Source organism: Euprymna scolopes, chromosome 19 (genome assembly GCF_053919585.1).
Source record: "Euprymna scolopes isolate OS-2025 chromosome 19, ASM5391958v1, whole genome shotgun sequence".
NCBI classification, from domain to species: Eukaryota; Metazoa; Mollusca; class Cephalopoda; order Sepiida; family Sepiolidae; genus Euprymna; species Euprymna scolopes.
The window spans coordinates 148,303,462-148,326,279 of NC_136500.1; the positions used below are offsets into that span (position 1 = coordinate 148,303,462).

General features: G+C 33.1%; 1 protein-coding gene across 16 annotated transcripts in view; it reads right to left on the minus strand.

Moving 5' to 3' along the window:
- Window positions 1-299: 299 nt before the first annotated feature.
- The window catches only part of LOC145240046 (TBC1 domain family member 22B-like), a 128,306-nt gene continuing 105,787 nt past the window's right edge, over window positions 300-22,818 (minus strand). For 9 of the 16 annotated variants that reach the window (XM_080103649.1, XM_080103646.1, XM_080103642.1 and 6 more), the window contains 6 exons: window positions 18,776-18,841; window positions 11,747-11,867; window positions 9,921-10,103; window positions 5,489-5,616; window positions 3,597-3,692; window positions 300-818 (listed from right to left, as the gene is read on the minus strand). In XM_080103649.1, coding sequence (XP_079959775.1) covers window positions 684-818; window positions 3,597-3,692; window positions 5,489-5,616; window positions 9,921-10,103; window positions 11,747-11,867; window positions 18,776-18,841 — 729 coding nt within the window. In that variant the 3' untranslated portion in view covers window positions 300-683. The remainder of the gene's footprint in view (window positions 819-3,596; window positions 3,693-5,488; window positions 5,617-9,920; window positions 10,104-11,746; window positions 11,868-18,775; window positions 18,842-22,818) is intronic. The other 7 variants (XM_080103653.1, XM_080103650.1, XM_080103643.1 and 4 more) reach the window with 1 other exon arrangement.

The window sequence follows — 22,818 nt, forward strand, 5'->3', positions numbered from 1 at the left end:
ATATGAGACTTTCTCATTCTAAAGTAAAAAAGGGTCGATTATGATGGGCACATGTGTGTAGGGTGGATGGGAATTCGGGTATGTAATACTCATATCATGATATCTATAATAAACAATTCATTCAATGTAAATTGTGATTTTACCCATAGCTGGAGAGTGGTGGATTACGAATGGTATTGAAGGGTGTAAGTGAATTCAAATGGATCTGCTACCACTTGAACTTGTTTACCGAATCTGATAGCGTATCCATTAAACCATTTATTGCTCTAAAAAAAAAAAAAAAAAAAAAAAACCTGATGGTCAGTGAAATGAAACCTAAACCGCTTTTAATTAAAAAAAAAAATTTACCATAGTGTTACACATGTTGAGCGCAGAGAGAATTACGATACAACTATTTCAAGAGTGTTTGCATGAATAATTTTAATCTTTTGTTTTTGTGGCTGGGTGCGCATTGTGTAACTGACGACATGGTAGAGCTATCAACCAAATGACTCTCGACTGGAATTGAAAAATAACCAGAAACATCTGCTGCATTTGATTTCTGTTCAAGAAACTGTCAACAGGGATGGAAGGTGTGATCCATTTGCAAAGATGGAGATAGGGGGTGATAGTAGAGTCCAAGAGATGACGGGGGTTACAACCCACTTCTCCACCTCAATGATTTATTTTAGAATCAGTTGTTCTCATGACTTTTGAAGCAGGTGGTTCGGAGCATCGGCGAACATGTATTTTAGTTTGAAAGCTTCGGCTAAAAGTTCTCCAACCTCCTCGTTTTTCCAATGATGTGTTGGAAGATTCTGAAGCAGCATCAAGATGCCCTGAAAAAGAAACATTTAGAACTAGATGAGCGTACGCATGCTGCAAGAAAAATGACAGCCAAAATATATTAATTGCGATAGGCAATCGAAAATGTTGAAAACACGACACATGTGAATAACAAAAGGAGCATTTGATCTTTAAAAATGCTAAGGCAGCAAAATGAACAGCGTTTTCGAAGCTGCTATTGTTGCTGAAAACAACATCAACAAATCTAAAATTTAAGTGATAAAAAACCACATTCAAATGTTGAGTCATCGTAGTTCAATGGTAGAACAAACTGCAAATGCTCACGAGTTCGATCATAACCCACGTTGACAAAGGCTGAAAGCTAGAAACATGCAGGTCTATGCGTATATCTTTTACACACGTAATTATCTATATATATAAAAGCGAAAATGTATGTATGTATGTACGCTTTTCCTCGATGTCCACAAAAGGCTTCTTTCAGAGAAGCGCTCGCTCGCTTCACAACTTCTTAAAACTTTTTATATCATCTATAAATTGTAATATCTCACACTTAACCACGGAGCTCGCCTGTCTATTTAATTTTATTGACTTTCAAACGTTAATTATTCCACATTTCCCCACATCGGCACGTGTTACATTCGGTTTTCGGTATAAGAAAAAAAAAGCGAAACTCGACTCTAATCACAGGCCTAGAGCCAGTGAACGTTTGGTCAATGTCAACTTCGTCATATCAGACGGGGGAGCGGGTTTTTAAAAACAAACAAACCGATTTATTCACCTCATTAAAAACTGTCCCGCACAAAATGCTAACTGCTGAATACCTATCGCCGTCACGTCAATCAAAAACGCGCACCTGTTTTTTTTCACACTTTACTATTTTCCAACTGCGCGTCGTGAAGGCTTTTTTTTTCACGGGCACCTGCTTTTTTTCACACACACCTACAAACACCCGGGCAACGCCGGGTAGTACTCGCTAGTATATATATAAAAGTGAACATGTGTGTGTGTGTACATTTCTTTACGCAATAACTGTCAATTTTAAGTCTACAGACTCGAAATTTGCTATACAGGATACTAAGATTTGGGAAAATCTTTGTAATCCGTTTTCGGCCAGAGATTTGACTGTTAAGGGGTCAAAGTTCAACGATTTGACCTTTGAGAACTCTACCAAACTCCTGACAATTTTGTGTCTAAACACTTGAAATTTTAGATATAGGTTCTTTGGACATGGATCTAACTTAATAATTTGATTTGAGCCCAAAACAGTAAATGTTAAAGGGTCAAAGTTAAAAAAATTTGACCTCTGCGGTCACTACCAAATTACTCAGACAATTTCTGGTCTAAAAATTTGAAATTTTACATAAAGGGTATTCAGAGATAGGGCAAGCTTTTTAATCGGTTTGGGTCGAAAATTTTTAGTTACCAATATATAAATGTATGTATGTTTGCATGTCTGCCTGAAACTTTTGACAGAGGCGACAGATTTTTACAAGATCAGCATCGTTTTGAAGTTCGACCTTTCATATGACAAATATCGAAAAATTGGCTAAAATCATTAATATTTTCACCTTAAACTGGGTACTTTTCTACAGGGAGTGGGGGAAGGTCGCTTTTTTCGACAATATTTTCGAAAGTCATCCTCTCCTTTCGATTGTCTAGCCTTAATTTAAACCTATATCACTTCCGGTTTGGCGGTGGTCGTAACAGCAAAGACGTCAGGTTTTTTCCCCCGTTCTTTTCTTTTCTCCCTTTGCGGTATGGGTTCCAGCCTGCCTTCCTACTACCACTTTGTTTTTTTTGTTTTTTTTTTTTGCTCAACACTCACCTCCAAACACCCGGGCAACGCCGGGCACCCATGCTAATTATCTATATATATATATATATATATATATATATATATATATATAAATAAAAGCGAAAATGTATGTGTGTATGTATGTACGCTTTTCCTCGATGTCCACAAAAGGCTTCTTTCAGAGAAATGCTTGTTCGGTTAACAACTTCTTAAAACTTTTTATATCATCTATAAATTGTAATATCTCAGAGTTATCCACGGAGCTCGCCTGTCTATTTAATTTTATTGACTTTCAAACATTAATTATTCCACATTTCTCGCATCGGCACGTGTTACATTCGGTTTTCGGTATAAAAAAAAGCGAAACTTGACTCTAATCACAGGCCGAAAGCCAGTTATCTCAAGAGAGCTAAGTAACGTTTGTTCAATGTCGACTTCGTCATATCAGGCTGTAGCTTTCATTTCGCTCCTCCTAATAAACAGGGAGCGGATTTTCAAAAACAAACAAACCGATTTATTCACCTCATTCAAAACTGTCCCGCACAAAATAACTGCTGAATACCTATCGCCATCACGTTAATCAAAAACGCGCACCTGTTTTTTTTTTTAACACTCTACTATTTTCCAACTGCGCGTCGTGAAGGCTTCGTTTTTTTTTCACATTTTCGGGTTTTTTTCACATACCCCGAAAAACACCCGGGCAACGCCGGGTACCCCTCGCTAGTATATATATATAAGAGAGAAGGGCATTACATTAAGATGGATATCAAATGTTATGCTAAAATAAAGTATATATTTACATTTATTTATATAATTTTTGCAATAAAAAACGAAAAAAAAAACTTGTTAACTGAAACCTTTATAAACCAATAGGGTAAGAAGAGGGAGGGTAAGAGAGATAGGAGGGGAGTGGGAGGGAGAATGAGTGAACAGAGATAGAGGATTTCAAGGTTTGTATCTGCCCTAAACATGAGCAATGGTCAATTGTAGATGAAGGCAAATGAGGGGTGTTTACCTGAAAATCTCGTTCTCGTTGAATGTCTGTTGAAAATCTCGTAAGAAAAGATGCACAAAGATATAAATGGAAATCTGCAAAACCATTCAGTTCAGACTGAAAAATAAAAATTCAATTTCATTCAGAAAATGACAACCCTAATCCAAAACCTCTCATGGGATCATTTCTAAAATCTATTATATTTTCCAGTTAAAACAATCAGAATAAATCTATATTACATGTTAGTAATCCTTAATTGGATTTTTATTCATAAAATTTACAAAACCAGGTGTGATCCAGTTTTACCTGCATCACAGGTTATCGGCAACTAAAGATACGACTAGTGGGGAGGAGGTTGGTTAGTCACCCTGCAAAATAAAACAATCTGGTAAAGGAAAAATGAATGCATTTGTAGAGTCAACAAACATCTATAATATAAACTAGCAGGGATGCCCGGGTGTTTGGAGGTGGAGGGGGAAGGGGGTAGATAAAAACAAATATGATAAAAAAAAAACAACAATGTTAAACTTCTTTATAAAATTGGAAAAACAAAAAAAAGTTTTGGTAGGTAGGATCGAAACAATAAGGCGAAGGTGGAAAATAAAGTTTGAAAAAATAAAACCTGATATGTTACCACTCGGCCATTAAGGGAGAGTAACAGAAAAACGTTTGAATTTAAGGATTAAAAACTCAATTGACAGGTGCGTGAATTTAATGACGTCAAATATCACGCAATACACAGAATAAAATCCTGCACTTAACTTTTACTGCGAGGCAGTTTTTTTGGGTTTGTTTTTCCAACTTTAGTTGCAAGGCAGTTTTTCGGGTTTTGTTTCCCCAAGATGTGGGGGTGGGGAGGACCAGCTCCCCATAAAAAGAGGAGTGTCCAAATGAATAGCAATTGTCTGATATAAGAGGTTTCCCCTGCATTGATCAAAGCTCTATTGCTTTCTGGACGTTCCCGGCATGAGGGCTGGGAAAGTTGTCTTCGCTTCGGATTAGTTTCGCTTTTATACGCAAAAGCCAAACACACACGAGGGGAACCGAAATAGCAAGAATTTTGTAAAAGTCAATGTAAATAAATCTAGACGCACGTTCGCGTTACAGTCGACATGGTATATAAAAAGTCGCAAGAAATAGTGACCCCAAGGAGACCCCCCCCCTCGAAAAAAAAGCCTTTGCTGAACATACAAAAAATGTACACACATATGATATGACCGCCTTTGGGAGTGGTCAGGCTCCCCACTAGGGGGCTTGAGGTCCCTGAGTCACCTTGTAAGGCTGGCAATTAGGCTGATATTAACTATTAAGCATCATTGGGTGCCCGGGTATTGGCGGGTAACCCGACTGAAAAGAAGAATGAAGTTTATTAAACTTTTGTGAAAACACACGTATACTTTTATTGTTTTAAAAAAATGACAAGTGATGTCATTTTTAAAAGCTACAATGAAATCATACATTCCTTGCGGATGTTTACCATGTTTATCAAAATGCATAATAAGTAGTTCTGTGATTGGCTAAAGTTCCAGCATCATCCTACAGCTCTAGAAGAGAGAGCTGGTTGTCTGCTTTCCCCTAGCCACTGGATTCAACTGCAGTCAGGGTGTGCATTTCCTCAGTGAAGACGTCTAAATAAATTTGTTTGCCTCAAATGGGATCAATATCGTGTTAGCGCCGCCACTTATTCTTCTGGCAGCAGACTATTACTGACTGACTATGATAGATAAAAGTTTGTCTTTCATTTAAATGGCTTTTAATCGATGTATATTTTGAGAGTTGTACCTCCCACTACCCCTTTAAGTAAATCTCAGTCAATTAAAAAAAAAATAATAAAGAGGAAAAGAAAAAGATAAAATAGAAAGGGGAAAAAAGATAAAAGAAAAAGAAAGTAAAAAAAAAGTCATTTGAATTACCTGATACGTATCCCACAATCTGATTGTACATCGTAAGGGAATTTCCCTCATCAGCAGGTTATTCATCCATCGGAAGGCAAACTGGAGAAATTCAACATTGTGTTTCTCTAAGTGTTTATGTAATGGCACTGAAACAAAAGAATAAAAACGTTTTTCATGAAACAATCTGTTATTAAAGTTGAGTTAAACAACGTTTGTTTTTCTAAGGCTTTTTGGTCCCCTGATTTATTGGAGAGGGACCTATGTTTTCAGTGGCATCCTTTATTCCACACAACTGTTCATTAGTTTTTCCTAAAGTTTTTTTTTTTTTTTTTGGGGGGGGGGGGGAATTCCCATAACTTCCCCAGGGCCTCAAAAGAGGTAAAAGATGACATGTTTTGTCGCATAACTTTTGATCCATTAGATTTTTCTGAAACTTGGCCAAAATGTGAAGCCCATTGTTCCTAATATAAATGCAGTATGGGTGATCCTGGCGAAATTCTGGTTAACGTCCCCGAGGACTTTTAGTGTTACCGCCCCCCCTTTTTGTGGCTCTTTTTTCATATTTCTCAACAAAAACTTGATGTGTCTGACTATATAGTGGTCTTTCCTGGTGGTCAACTCAAATATACATGTGTTAAGGCCTGAAACTGCACCGTTATCCATTTACACTGAGATTCAGCATCCTCAGAGGCTCAAAAGAGGTCATTGTTCTTAATATAAATTTTAAAAAGAAAAACATGCCTTTTTGGAGCTCTTTTTTCATATTACTCAAAAACTTGATATGCATGTCTATATAGTGGTTTTCCATGGTACTGAATTCGAATATACACATCTTAAGGCATGAAACTGCACCGTTTGTCCATTTTCATTGGTATTTGGCATTCACAGGAGCTCAAAGGGGTCACAAATGCCCCAAAATTGCAAAAAAATGACACTTTTTACCCCATAACTTTTGCCCCATCTATTAGACTTTTCTGAAACTTTGCCGAAAATGTGAAGGTAACATTGGCCCTCCACACTTTTTTTTTTATTACATTTTCACCCCAAACAAGGCACATTGCCACTTTGTTATAGGGAGCAACTATCAGGGACATAAGCATCAGGGGTACTATGTAGGGAGTTGGGCAGCAAGATGTCGGTCCACGTTACACTTGAACTTCTGCATGTCAGTACAGTTGGGGAAGCAGGGACCCGGAAGGGAATTCCAAAGTCTAACTGTTCTAGGGAAGAAACTACTCTCTTACACCTAGGGATCTCTAGTGTGAAGGATGGGATTTAGCTGCCTGTCGGGTTTGTCAGGGTATTTACGCCGAGGGGGCACAAGTGCTTGCAGTTCGTCAGAGTATTCACCGTTAAAGTACTTGTAGAACAGGCAGAGGGATGCAACATTTCAGCGATGGGACAGAGGCTGAAGTTTAGATGACAGTTCACGACCTATGAGATTGGCGATTCTCTTTTGAACCTTGCTACGAGCGAGAGACTAGTGGCAGATGCGCCAGCCTAAATATGACAACAATAATCCATACATGGGCGAATGGTGGCCTTATAGAGGTATAGAATATTTTCAGGCGTTAGTAGCTTTCTAGCACGGTAGAGAGAACCCACCTTCTTCGCAGCGGTCCTGGCAATACTCTCAATGTAATTGTCCCAACTCATGTTTCCTGTGAACGTTAGGCAGAGGAATTTAAAAGATGTACTTTCAGATAAAGAGTCTTTGGCCATTGCTATTAGTGGTAGAGAAGGTTTCTTGTAGTTATTGAAGGAAACAAGTTTAGTCTTAACAGCATTGAATGAAACCATCCATTTTTGTCCCCATTCCACTTCAGATTGGAGGTCATCCTCTAGTGTTTCTGCCATTTCTTTAGATATGTGTTCATTTGTTTTCCTGTCGTGTCTGTTATAGAGCGTGGTGTCATCAGCATATATACCCATCTTACAGACAATTTTGTCAGGGAGGTCATTTATGAATATTAGGAATAACAGAGGTCCAAGGATAGACCCCTGAGGCACTCCCGCATTTATATCATATTGTTTAGATGTACGACCGTCAAGGACAACCTGGATTTTTCTCTCATCTAAGAAGGATTTAATTATGTTATGTATTTTTCCAGTGATACCGTATGATCTGATTTTCTTGAGAAGATCCTCATGACATACCCTGTCAAAAGCCTTAGATATATCTAGAGCTACCTCTCTACCCTCCTCTGCTTTGTCCAGTGAATGGTATATACGTTCTGAGATTACAGTTAGGATGCCTGCTGTGGAACAGGCTTACCTAAATCCATATTGTTGGTCAGTCAGAAGTTTAGCATCTGTAAGGTGATGGTTAATTATGGTCTCAAATATTTTGGCGAAAAGTGGGAGTAGGCTGATGGGGTGATAATTTACTGGATCAGTTCTTTCACCAGAATTCTTGAAAACTGGTACCACAGAAACAGTTTTCCAGCAGGCAGGAAAGCAAGATTCGTTAAGGCATTTGCTGTAAAGTTTAGAGAGAACTGGAGCTACTTCAGCCGGGATGAGATCAGGTCCACATGCTTTTGCAGTGTCAAGATTTCTTATGAGAGCATGCACCTTAGAAGGGGTGATTTTCAGATCGTCTAGTGTGGCGTCTGTCCACAAAGGAAAGTCAGAGAGGGGGTGGTTAGCAGGGTTCAGTGTGGAGTTGGAGGCAAACTGTCTGGCAAGCATGTTAGCCTTCTCAGAGCAAACAACCTCACGATTGTTGGATAGTAGGAGAATTGTTGATTGCCCCTCATTTACTTTCACATTCATCATTTCTTCACAATTTTTTGTGGCATCATCTCACATGCAGCATCAGAGGGGACCACATACATATTTTATGCAAATAAAATGTTAAAATATTCCTTAATATTGGGAATTGAAAAAAAAAAGATGATTAGATCATAAAAGATAATGCCGTACCTCCCAGAAGAAAGTACAATCAATTGAAAAATGGAGTTTATATTAAAATATCCAACACCAGGTAGAGGAATAAAAAGAAACAGGTATAATCAAAAAATGATATATTGTCAAGAAAAAAATTAAAAAAGAATCATTTTTGGAATTGGAAATTTGGCTCAAATTTTCCCCAAATCCAAAATCACAAAAAGTTTGTAGTTTATTGATCCTCGATTCCAATTAATAATCCCAACACTAATTATATATATATATATATATATACATACATACATACACACACAAATTCAAAGCGTTCTTGAACAAACTAAAGTAGATAGAGAAATATTGTGTTGCATGTAAGTTTTTCAGTGATTCAAAACCAACATTAATTAACAGTATGATGTAACTCTGCTCTCATTTTTTATAGCAAATTTATTACATATTTTTGAAATAACCATTATATATATATATATATATATATATATATAGCTTATTAACATAAATGAGAAGATGGATTGGTTTGTTGTTTTTGTTTTCAACCCTTTTCAGGTTATTTAATGCTGAATCTAGTTATTTTGAAGAAAATTTTTTTGATAGAATTTTTTTTTTTTTCAAGTCCGTTTCTATTTAACCCATAGTTGGGACCCTAACAGGTACTACCACTCCGGGTCAGAGTGGACCTGGGAGCAATGGCAATTAAAAGGTGGCTCCACACTCCTCAAAGCCCACAAGCTGGGGCCTCACCATTGGATATAGTTTAAGGTCATCTACGATCGAGAAGATGGAAGAGGAGTATCTCTTGGGGGAGAAAGTTGGCTATTTAAATTTTCTCCTATGCTTGCAATGGAAAATAACCTCACTCTTAAAATTTATAATATTATTTTTAGAGGAGGATATTATTAAAGCAATTAATTACTCCTCTTAACTGTGTAGAGCTTTTTCTATCTGGGTAGGTTTGCTTTGTTATTAGCTTCATTTAATATATATATTCTTCTATACAGCTTTAGTCACCCAATGAAATAACAATTAGTTAAAAAAAAAAAAAAAAAAAAAAAAAAAAATCAACTTGTGGTGCATGTTCCATTAAAACATTGCTAGGCAATATGTTGAGAAATCCTGCTTTAAAATTTCAGATTTTTGTGCATCACCTACTAATAATAATAATATTAATAATAATAATACTACTAATAATATTATTAATCATAATAATACTACTAATAATATTATTAATAATAATAATACTACTAATAATATTATTAATAATAATAATACTACTAATAATATTATTAATAATAATACTACTAATAATATTAATAATAATAATAATACTACTAATAATATTAATAATAATAATAATACTACTAATAATATTAATAATAATAATACTAATAATAATATTAATAATAATAATACTACTAATAATATTAATAATAATAATACTACTAATAATAATATTAATAATAATAATACTACTAATAATATTAATAATAATAATAATACTACTAATAATATTAATAATAACTAATCATACAAAAAAAGGAGTCGTTACCATCAATTCGTTTAATGAGTTCTTTAAGAGCATTCACTTTCATCTGGATCCCTGGTTGTGCAAATGTATAATTATCTTGAATGCCGTCCAATAATTTGGATGTGCACCAAAAACTGTCAGCCTCAATTATTTGCAAAGTCTCAATAGGCAATTCGCTCAGATCACAATTCTCCACCTCAATATCTGGTAAAAAAAATAAAAAATTTGAAATTTCAATTAAATTTTTATGACATTTGTCTTCTGATAATTTTACTTGAAGCAGTTTTTACGATCGATTGTTTAACAAAGAACTTATATTTATTAAAAGCAAACATTTTTGAACGGTTTTGACGGGAAATTTTTATCAAACTAAGAAAAAAATTCTTAAATCTGACATTTTTTTTTTACATTTTTTGAGAAAAAAAAGATAATGTAATCTATAATAGAAAAGACAAAATGTGCCAAAAACATTTATTCCTTCACCCTCAACTGGCTCATTTTTTACTAGGAGGGGGTCGCTTTTTTCATTGACATTTTCGTAAGTCATTGTCTCTGTTGGATTGACTATGCTTAATTTCAACGCTCTCAACTTCCAGTTTTGCTATGGACACGTGATTGTTGGTTAGTGGGGGAATTGTTGATTGCCCATTATTTACTACACTGTTGTAGATTTTCCAGAAGTCTCGAGTTCCTAGTTTTTGTGCTTCGATGCGCTTTTATTGCTTTGCTATGGACACAGCGGTTAAAACGTTACATTTTTTTTTTTCCTCCTGCCTACTATCACTTTTTTCTTTTTAAAAACACCTCTCTCCACCTGAGCTGCCTGCTGTTCTTTACCCCCCCCCCCACGCTACTACCACTTTTTCCGGGGGTTCCTCACTACACCACCTCCACACACCTGGGCAATGCCGGGTACCCCTGCTAGTCAAATTATAAATGGCATTAGTGTTGAATATTTTAAGAACAAAATGTATGGATTCATAAATGATGATTAAAGAATTCATTCATAAAAATGATTATATTCTGTTAGATGGTTAGCAATTATATATGGAGGATAAAATACACAATATATCAAATTTTTCTTCCTATTTTCAAGAAATAAAAATCAGATCTTACAGCTAAATAATGATTTTGCAAGATCAAGGAGATAATTCAAACTTGCAAGATTTCAGAAAACCATTCTTAACATGGGGAAGGTGTGGACATGTCTACAAATAATTGCTTAAAAAATAATTTTATTTATAAAATTTAAACTACTTGATCAATTTAGGTGATTTTTGGTCTACAATATTTTCTTTTCGTCATGAGTATCGACATCACAAAAATGTTTCTTAATTTGATTGGGAATCTGATTCACAGCCGCATCAGCATCTTTTAGTAATTTACAGTAAGCAGACAGAAAAAGCTAACACGAACACTGTCAGAAAAGTTGCCAGACGATAAATTCAAAACAGTGAAAACAAAATGAAAGAAATAGTTTTATTTTTAAAAAAAAATAGTTTTCAAATATTACAAATATTTTTTTATCTTTTTTTTTTTTAATAAAAACAGAAACAACTATGGATGAAAATCAAATTTTTTTCTTTTTCCAAGCAAAGTTTCAATAATTTTTTTTATTTTGTAACAATTTTTTTCATGAAAACAACTGCCTGAAATCAAAAATTTTGTTTCAAGAATAATATCAAGTGATTTTTTTTTTTTTTTTTATATTAACAAAACGATCGTCTGATTGGCTAATTGTTTTGTCTTTTTCCAGTTTCTTACTGCAAATTGTCAGAATATGCCAACATGACCTCAGGTCAGTTCCTGGATCAGTACTATTAAAAAAAAAAAAAAATACTACTTACCATTATCTATATACTCTGAGAGAAATACAACAAAAAATGGTGTGACCAAGTCATTGATGCCCTGAACGTACCCACTGGCAGGATGCCGAATAGCCCAAATGTAAAGGATACGCTCAAATATCTAAACAAAGGTAGAAAAACAAATTTAAAAATTTAAATAAAAATGAATGATTAATTTTTATGCGAGATTAAATCATAGAATAAATTTATAAAATTTTAAATTTTATTCACGCTATTCTTTAACGTTGAAAGTAAATCAAGCAATTCAACATGTGCATTTATATTACACATCATGATATTAGCACGTGTAATCCAATACTACCTGCCATTGAGCAGATTATTGATGACTAAGCTGGTTCCCTCTACATAGTTGGATCATCGGAAAATTTGTTTCCCAAGTTTGTCTAGTGAGGAGAGTGGCTTGCCTCCATGCAGGATTAAAAATAAATGATGACTGAACCTTTCTTAGGTCAATGTTCAATTATATATATGCTAAATAATGGCACGATTCCAATATTTTCCCCAATTCGATACAATTATTAACTCAAATTCTTCATAAATCTATAAATATTTAAAGTTAATATAATATTATTTAAATATATAAAGTTAATATAATATTATTTAAATATATAAAGTTAATATAATATTATTTAAATATTTAAAGTTAATATAATATTATTTAAATATATAAAGTTAATATAATATTATTTAAATATTTAAAGTTAATATAATATTATTTAAATATATAAAGTTGCTATAATATTATTTAAATATATAAAGTTAATATAATATTATTTAAATATATAAAGTTAATATAATATTATTTAAATATATAAAGTTAATATAATATTATTTAAATATATAAAGTTAATATAATATTATTTAAATATATAAAGTTAATATAATATTATTTAAATATATAAAGTTAATATAATATTATTTAAATATATAAAGTTAATATAATATTATTTAAATATATAAAGTTGCTATAATATTATTTAAATATTTAAAGTTAATATAATATTATTTAAATATATAAAGTTAATATAATATTATTTAAATATATAAAGTTAATATAATATTATTTAAATATTTAAAGTTAATATAATATTATTTAAATATATAAAGTTGCTATAATATTATTTAAATATTTAAAGTTAATATAATATTATTTAAATATATAAAGTTAATATAATATTATTTAAATATATAAAGTTAATATAATATTATTTAAATATATAAAGTTAATATAATATTATTTAAATATATAAAGTTAATATAATATTATTTAAATATATAAAGTTAATATAATATTATTTAAATATTTAAAGTTAATATAATATTATTTAAATATATAAAGTTGCTATAATATTATTTAAATATTTAAAGTTAATATAATATTATTTAAATATATAAAGTTAATATAATATTATTTAAATATTTAAAGTTAATATAATATTATTTAAATATTTAAAGTTAATATAATATTATTTAAATATATAAAGTTAATATAATATTATTTAAATATATAAAGTTAATATAATATTATTTAAATATATAAAGTTAATATAATATTATTTAAATATATAAAGTTAATATAATATTATTTAAATATATAAAGTTGCTATTTTTCTGATTACCGTAAAAGCACATGTCAAATATGCACATTTTTTTCTCAAACATAAAAATACACTTGGGAATGATCTATAGATTTTAGCGTTATCGGTAAAATTAATAATTACTAATTGTTACTACCAGCATATATATATATATATATATCATATATAGATAGATAGATAGCAGTGGAAGGTTTTATTTTAAACAAAATCAAATAAAGATAATCAAAAGAATCATTTTGACACCAGAAAATATGCACAATTTTTTCTGATTAAACATCCCTATATATATATATATAATTATTCAGAATAAAATTATCTAACAATCAACAGTTAAACAGATCCACAGGAAATATATATATAAAAAAAAATTATTTAAAAAAAAAAAAACTTTTTTTACTGGAACCATTATATAAACAACGGAAAATTCCTAATTCTGATCATTACATCGTGATGCAAATTACTCAAAATACAGTTTGGATCATCTTACAACACTGCTATCAAATACATTCACTTCGGATTTTACCATGCAATTGGGATGTGAATTTTTATATCCTTTTCATTAACTTCCCTTACTCTATGACATTTAAATGCTTAAAAAGACTTTTAATTGTGATTTTCCGTGTCTCACTGACTTTAGCAAATAAATGTAAACCATTATAATTATTTGTTAATATTTTCTCCTCTGAAGAGATGGTAGACATCGAAATTCTATAAAATAAGGAGTTATAATATTTCAAATGTATTCTTTGTCTTACATAGAATAATAATAAAACATTTTTTGATTTGAAATTTAAACATTTCACGTCATAAATTTTTAAATTCATTGAATGACTAAAATTTTATATATATATATATATATACACACACACACACACAGGTATTTAGGAGGGAAAACTTGGAAATCAAAACGAGATTATTAAGAGTGCTCAATAAATAGAGCAAAATACAATGCGTTGCCTGAAGACGGCTTGTTGGTCCAGACCGACCACTTGTCTGAAACATTAGCATGTTGAGTATAGCGACTATGTAATATTTATTGGTTGGTTGATTGTTTTACAGCATATCAACCCTTTTCAGGTTATTTAATGCTGAATCCAGTGATTTTGAAGAAAAATTTTTAATAGAATATATTTTTTTTTTCAAGTCTGTTTCTATTTAAACCATAGTTGGGATCCTAACAGGTACTACCACTCTGGGTCAGAGTGAAGGGATGGCTCCATACTCCTCCAAAGCCCGCAAGCTGCGGCCTTACCATTGGATATAGTTTAAGGTCATATCCAGGACCATAATATTTGTGTGTGTGTATATGTATAATAGTATTGGGACGATTAATCAGAATCAGAAAAAATTGTGTATATTTTCTGATGCCAAAATGATTCTTTTGATTATCTTTTTTATTTGATTTTGTTAAAAACCTTCCACTGCTACATATATATATATATATATATATATATATTTATATATATATATATATATATATATGTATGTATATGTTATATTCCTAAATACTTAGGAAATAAAGACAAACGTGAGTTACACCGAGTGGTATGTGTAATGGGGTTTATTTATAATACAGAAACGTAAGGCTGCTCGCCTAAGGTAAATAGAAGTACATAGTAACAAGTATGGGGAAGAAAGTCTGATAATCAACACGTAAGACTATCCGTCTTACTGCGACTGCTTGTCTGCCGCTGTCTGCCGCTGTCTGCCAAACAGTCCAATATATATATACAGTTTGTAACCGGTGTATAGCCAGTTATGTTACTTCACAACACCTCCCCCTGAAGCTGAAATCTTCCTGATTTTAGCTTAAATACCTCTTCCTTTTAGGGTCAGGGCTTAATCTCCTGGTAACTTTTCTCTTTCTTGCGCTTTTCCTCTGTAACGTTAGTGGAATTACGATCCTCTCACCATACATGAGCACATCTTCACAGATGGAAAAAGGCGTTGTTTGATCTACCTTTTTATTTTTTTTTATCCATCCCAATTGATTTTTCATTTTCTTAATGAAAATGTCATTTACTGCCTCTTTTTTTATTTTTTCGAAAGTTACCGGAAGTTCACGTATCATATTACACATTGAACTTGTACATTCACTTTCGTCTTTAAGCGCAGCAATTACCGTTTCTTCGAAACTTTCGCTTCTTTTAGGGATCAACCGTGATAATGCATCTGCGTGTCCTAACTTTTTTGAGGATACATGTTCCATCTTAAACTGATAGTTTAAGAGGGTTACAGCCCATCGCTGTAATCGATTCGCAGTATGTGTGGGAATGCCTTTCTTTGATCCAAATATGGTAAGTAGGGGTTTATGGTCGGTTTGCAAAATAAAAGATCGTCCATGGAGAAATCGATTGTACTTTGTAATTCCAAATATTATCGACAGCGCCTCTTTTTCAATTTGGCTGTAATTTTTCTCCGCTGCAACCAACGTTCTTGAAGCATGGGCGATAGCTTTTGTCCTACCATCCTCATACTTGTGAAGTAATACAGCGCCAACACCGTAATCACTGGCGTCCGTTGCTAGTATTAGTTTCTTTTCTGGATTGAAATGTGCCAATGCTAAGTCTGACAGTAGACATCTTTTCATATTTTGGAAAGCAGATTCACATTCCTTATTCCAGTTCCATTTAACACCCTTTTTCAGTAACTCGTTAAGAGGAGCTCTTAAATTATGTATGTTAGGGATGTAAATTGCATAGTATTGAACTAATCCCAAAAACGATTTTAATTTTGTCACTGAATCTGGAGCAGGCATCTTTTCAATTGCTTCAGTCCTTTGTGGATCCGGTCTTCGACCCTCTTTGTCGATTATTTGACCTAGATATTTAATTTTTTTCATAAAAAAATCGCATTTTTCTGGGCTCAATTTAAAACCATGTATGTATGTATGTATATAAGTTGAGCATACTGAGAAGTGATACACAAATTACCATTAGCGTATAAGCGATGCTCTTTGTGTAAACAATTCGAGCTTAGGTATTTTGGACGATGTCAAAACATCGTTAAACTCATGACTCGCCGCTCAGCAGCCGCCGATAGCATAATGGTTAGGAGCCTTGACTGTCGTACAGACGGTCGGGTTTCAATCCTGGCTTGAGATAGTTGCCTGTCTAGCCGCACTGATGAGCAGTAAAACAGTACTGTATGTGGATGGATATATATATATATCTATATATATACTGGAAGATTATATTCAAACGACCAAGGTATAGATTCTGTCCAAATCATAGTTTTTTTTTTTTTATTATAATATAGGCAAATGCTTGTATCTTTTCCATTAACGTCTTACACATGTTTCACTAACATGATGGAAAATATAATCCTTTACACACACACACAGATATATATATACACGTGTGTGTGGGTGTGTGTGTAATTGCTTCTCTATGGGTGGAGTATGATAGTTTCCATTTTACCATAAAAGGCATTAAGTACTCTTGGTTATCAGTAACACGAATGTAAACAAATAATCTTAAATAAAACATAATTTCTCTTATTTTCAAGTTGTAGTTTTGTTAGCTTGGTTGGTAGACTACCTGACGCCAACATCTAGTTCCGGATTTTGAATTTTGATTTTTCTAGCTACACTGATGAGTCTTGAAAAGATATGCCTGTGGATGGATGACTATGCTGCCGGGAGATAAAAATATAATAAAACGACCGGCAAAGATGTCCTCTTCAGGGTTCATCAAGGTAGGTATCGAGGGGAAAGAAACCTTGTGGGGACTTGCTTCTGATGATACAGATTTCTTATTTTGGCTGACATCTAGTTGGTTGTGAAAAAACATGTTTTGTTAGTGACAGAGGAAAAGGGGGACAGAGATGTGAAAATATCTCTGACCAGAGTCAGACCACCCAAGAGATATTCTCTTTATTTAAAAAAAAAGTGTCTCATTTTATAGGAAAGTCATGCTGAGATCAGCCTTTGTGGGGGAAAAAGTGCTTTTCATAAATGGGCTCCCAATAAAACCTACATGAATAGGTTATAAATATATAATATCTCCCATGCACATCTCCAGCAAACGCTGAGCAATGATCACTAACAAAAGGCCAGAAGCAGCCAAGAGTGACAAGATCCCAGAATAGAAAGACTGGCAGTTATAGCTCCCCCATCCCACTCTAAAAAGGAGGATGAAGAATGGGAGTTAAGTTGAATGCTGGAAAGATTATTATTTCTGATGAGAGCTACTGAGGCGGTTAGGTCAGTTTACCTCTCAGGGTAAATTGGATCCTTTAAGGCTCTTAACCAAGGGACTCTATAATGGAACTTATGTTTCAGTTTGGTCAAGCAAAGATTCAATGCTGCAAGGCTATCATTCACCCAAGTAAATGGATACCATTTATAAACTACAAAAAATATATATTATTTGTTTAGAACTTCTTGTTTTGATTATTACGAGGACTCTTCAATATAGACTGACCAACAGCATGAAATCTGTTTAACAAATGTTGCCAAGCCGATTTTGTTCAACTTTTAAACTGGTTATGTTTTATGTCTAATTAAAAAATTTGATTAAAACTGAAAATGTAATGAGAATATCCAATTGGATTTCAATTAATAAAAGTGATTTTTTTTTTTTAAGTTAAAAAAAAAAAAAAAAAAAAGTTTTAAAAATATTAATATTAACAATTGGTGAAATAAAAATCTTTTCATTGAAATTCACTGATTTCATCATTTTTCTCTCATATATATATATATATATATATATATTCCAAACAAATTTTTTAAAGAATTTTTTAAAATTGTAATCACTCATTCGATGAATGTGTTGCAGTCTCAGTCTGGAACTACTATCTTGCTCAGGACAACTAAAGATGTGCAGCCAAGTGAATACCCTTCATCAGACATCTGGCATATTAAGAATGACTTGCTTTTCCTGGGCATTCATTTAAGCTCTGATGTCTAATAACTGACTTAGTAAATGGCTACAAAATTATTACCAATTTCACTAACAACAACTGGAGCATCTTTTTGATGTCCATGTGTCTAACACAGCTTGGGCATGAATTTGTGTCATCAGTCTGAAACTCCCATCAGATTGTATATAATGTATACAAAAGTGCATGCATTCTTAACATTCATTTAGCAGTTATTCTTACTTTAGTTAACATTCATTTAGCAGTTATACTTATTTGAGTTAACATTCATTTAGCAGTTATTTTTATTTGAGTTAACATTCCAAAGAGATAAGGAAGAAGAAAGAAAAAGAAAGCTTACCTGAATGTAAAACCAATGATTACCTGTTTTTGTTTTGCTTTGTGCACAGATGTGATACTGCTATTATCACCCGTTAGATGAGAAGAGAGGAATTGCGTGGGTGTCTGGGGCGGGAGAGAGAGGGGCGTCTGTATCATCGTCAGAGCAAAGCGTATGCATAGAGAGAGAGAGAGTTCTTGCAATACTTACTTCCTGCACGCCGGTCTGCTGGAACAAGTGTGCAATAGAAGCCATTCGAGGAATATCTTTTAGGATCTGCAAAAACATTGAGGAACAGAAGCCATTCAAGGTTTGAAATCCATGCTTTTCTAAGAGGATGGCAAGGGAGAGGGGGGATAAAGCATGTTTAGCAACCGCAACTGTTCCAATTCCATCTGCAGACAAATCGAAACCTTCGCTATTTGGAATGTTAACAAAAAAAAATGAACAAAAAAAAAAAGAGCATAATCAATGAATCCACAGAAACAAACCATGATAGTTCTATCAATTCCATGAGCAACAGTTCTTTCCTAGATCAGTTCATCTGTGGAACACAATACCATGAGCTGATGAGCCGTCCTCTTAAATAATCGATTTATACCCAACTTTCACTATAACTGATAATCATGATGTTGACTCACTAACCCTTGTCCTTGAGTGGCATCTGTGTTTTGTTAAACAGTACCTCCTTTTGTAAAGTGTTCAGAAATTGAAATGATCATGGTTAGTTTCATTAGACTTATTGGCTTTGCTTGTTTTTCTTCTATCCGAGCAACCCCCGCACGACTTAGCTGCCCCAATGTCTGTATAACCAGAGGCAGGTAGGGATGGGGTGGGTATTCAACAAAAAGTGACAGTGAGGCTGTTGGTGACAAAGAAAGAAAAAGAATGTCTGTGACAAACCCGACAGTTTTAGCAAACAACAAAGCGCAGGGGATGATGATAGCAGCTGAGGAAGGGGAGGAGGGTTATTTTTGTACATTTTGGATTAAGCTGCCAATATCCCAGGATGATGAGATATTTCAAAAGATAACCTTCTAGAAAACAGATTTTGAAGAAAAAAAAAAAAAAAGATTCCAAGAAGAGGGACCAAGAACTTGCTACCAGGGTTGGGAGTTAAAAAAAAGAATGAGATTCACAGATTATCCTAAAGATTTTATAAAATAAAACATTGGACTTTTAGTAGATGTAAGAACATTATATAAGTTATATAAGATCTGTTTTTTTTTTTTTTTTAGCAATATAAGCAGTTGCTTAATTTTTGCTTTACTAAGCAAAGAAGGGGTTACCTCCCCTCCTTTGCTTTCCACACCCACCCCCATTACCTTTTTTAATGGGGTACTTTTTTTACTTATTAAATATTCAAATATTTATTTAGTTAGATATTTCTTAAATTTTTATGTACATAACCGTTAATCCATGAACACGTGTTCCTGGGTATCACCTGTCTTTAGCATGGTTACACTTCGTGTCAAGGTATCAAACTAACTACACAATTTGCACTCATATATATATATATATATATATATATTATACACATACATACACACACAATTATTTTTTTAATTTTGCTAAATAATTATATAATAAAATATCTTAAAAGTAGAACCTATAGAGATTTAAAAAAAAAAAAGCTCAATATGCTAGATAGAGCAATAAAAAAAATGATAAAAATAAAATTGAGTAAATTACTATTTTTGTTGATCCATTAAAAATGCAAACAAGAAATAATAAAGAAAAATCCTTAACTCATAGATTTTCAAGATATACTCTTTTCATCAAAATGCATCACTGGTTAACATGAATTTGAAAAAATATATGTATATATTCCCCAAAAACCTCTGGCCTTGATGGAGGGAAGACTTGCTGCTATGGTTTCAAATGATCTGAAATAACAGCAAGGGGAGACTTGATTCCAAATATTTCTCATGTGAAATTTACTTTATGTATGAAAACTAAAGTGAGGAGATATAACATATGATAAATATTTGGAATCAAGTCTCCCCTTGCTGTTATTTCAGATCATTTGAAACCATAGCTGCAAGTTTTAGTCTCCCCCCTCCATCAAGGCCAGAGGTTTTTGGGAAATATCAGAGATTTTGTAATTCTTATGCAAAATTAGGAAAACAAATGACTATGATTGAAACATTTTATGCCTGCAAAAAAGGGCCAAAAATATGCTCTGAATGATGGATCATCTCTGTAATGTATGACCTTAAGGGCAAATTGAATATTGAAATGCTCATATCTTTGGTTCTTTGAGACGAAACTACATGAAAATTTGCAGGCTTTTTGAAGATTATAATACTAGTCTATGATTAACATTTTATGACAATTGGTAAAAAAGAAACTATATTTTCAAACCAATAAAATATGCCAAATTTTGCCTACATTTGTGTATATAGTGTCCTGCAGGCCAGCTTCAGTTTTGCTGATTTGGTTGTCCCCCTGTGGCCTTGCCAGGCTATTAATATATATAAAGCAGAGAAGAGAATTCCCTTGTATCCCAAGACACTTTTTGCCATTCTCATCAGGGAGTATCACGGCACGTAATGTAGTTTTAAAATGAAATGAGTAACCTGGTTTTTATATACAGTGCCAACAAAAAGGAAGTCCGCACTTGTAATTTTTTCAAAAACTGCAAATTTAAGCTAAAATTAATGTAACTGTTTGAACAACCTATACCTGATTTGATTCGCCTTTTATTCCTCTATAAATTTATATATATTTGACTTTTAATTGAAATATTCTAGTGTTCACGTCAATTTAAAAACACAACTTCAAATTCAGGAGGCAAAAAAAAGTCTGCAGCAACAAATTTGCTTAAAACCAGCTTAAATTATCGCCACTAAATCAGTTTAAAATATCCACTAACAGGCAACAAAGCATCTCTAATCGTAATTGTTCTTGTTCCAGGTTATACAACGTAACATTTAGTCCATATGCCACGACTTTCTCTTAGTGATCATCAAGAGTTCATTAATCTCCACCTTTCTGATTCATCCAATCAAGAAATCAGCCGCAGATTTAATGTGATGAGAAAACGGTACAAAACTGTGCAAAAGCACTAAAACACCAGCAGTGTTCGTGATGCCCTTAAATCTGGTCGTACTAAAGTTACTTCTAACAGGGAAGACAATGCTATCAAGATCCGCAGCCTAAGAAACAGATTTGAAACGGCTCCTCAAATCCAACAACAGTGCAATCTTCTCAAAAAGTGCTCTCTTTCTATCATCAAGAACAGATTAAAGGAATTTAATTTGCGAGGATATGTTGCAAGACACAAGCCAATGATTTCTGTAAAAAAACAGAAAGCGCCATCTGGACTTCGTCAGATACAATGAAGGTCAGGACTCTTCATATTGGTCAAAAGCGCTTTTTAGCGATGAAAGCAATTTAAATAGGCTAGGCAGTGATGGTAGACAGTATGTCTGTTGGAGGAAAGACAAAGAATTTAATCCTAAGTGCTCAGTTTCAACACTGCAAGGTGGTGAAGGTTCAGTTTTGGTGTGGGCCATTATTAGTACTAATGGTCCACGGCCTATGGTTTGCTTGCAAGGTCGAATTAATTCAACCAAGTACATTAATATGTTGACTGAGCATTTTCTACCCTACTTTGGTCGGAATTTGGATGATAATCCCATCTTCATGAAGAATAATGCTCTCATTCACACTGACAATGTCAAGGTTCCTGGAAGAGCATGATATTCTGCGTTTGGATTGGCCTGCACAATCTCCAGACCTCAATCCTATGCCATTACATCAAGCAATGATAAAATTTGAAATAACTTTGGACAAAAAGTTAAAGAAAAGTGGGATGCCCTTTCCCCGGAGTTATTGCTGCAGTCTAATTCAAGGAATTCACAAAAGATTGCAGGCTATCAAATTGCAGAAGGACTATGCTAGTAAATATTAACGAGTTCATTGTGTTTATGTTGTATTTGTCTTGCATTAACGTCCCAAAGTTACATTTAAATAACAATTTTCCACTGTGCAGACTTTCTTTTTGCCTCCTCAATTTGAAGTTATTTTTTTAAATTGACGTGAACACTAGAATATTTCAATTAAAAGTCAAATATGAACAGGTAAAATTATACAGGAATAAAAGACGAATCAAATGAGGTATGTTTAAACAGTTACATTAAATTTAGCTTAAGTTTTTGAAAAATTTACAAGTGCGGACTTTCTTTTTGCCACATTATATATATATATATATATATATAGATATATATATATATACACACATATATATA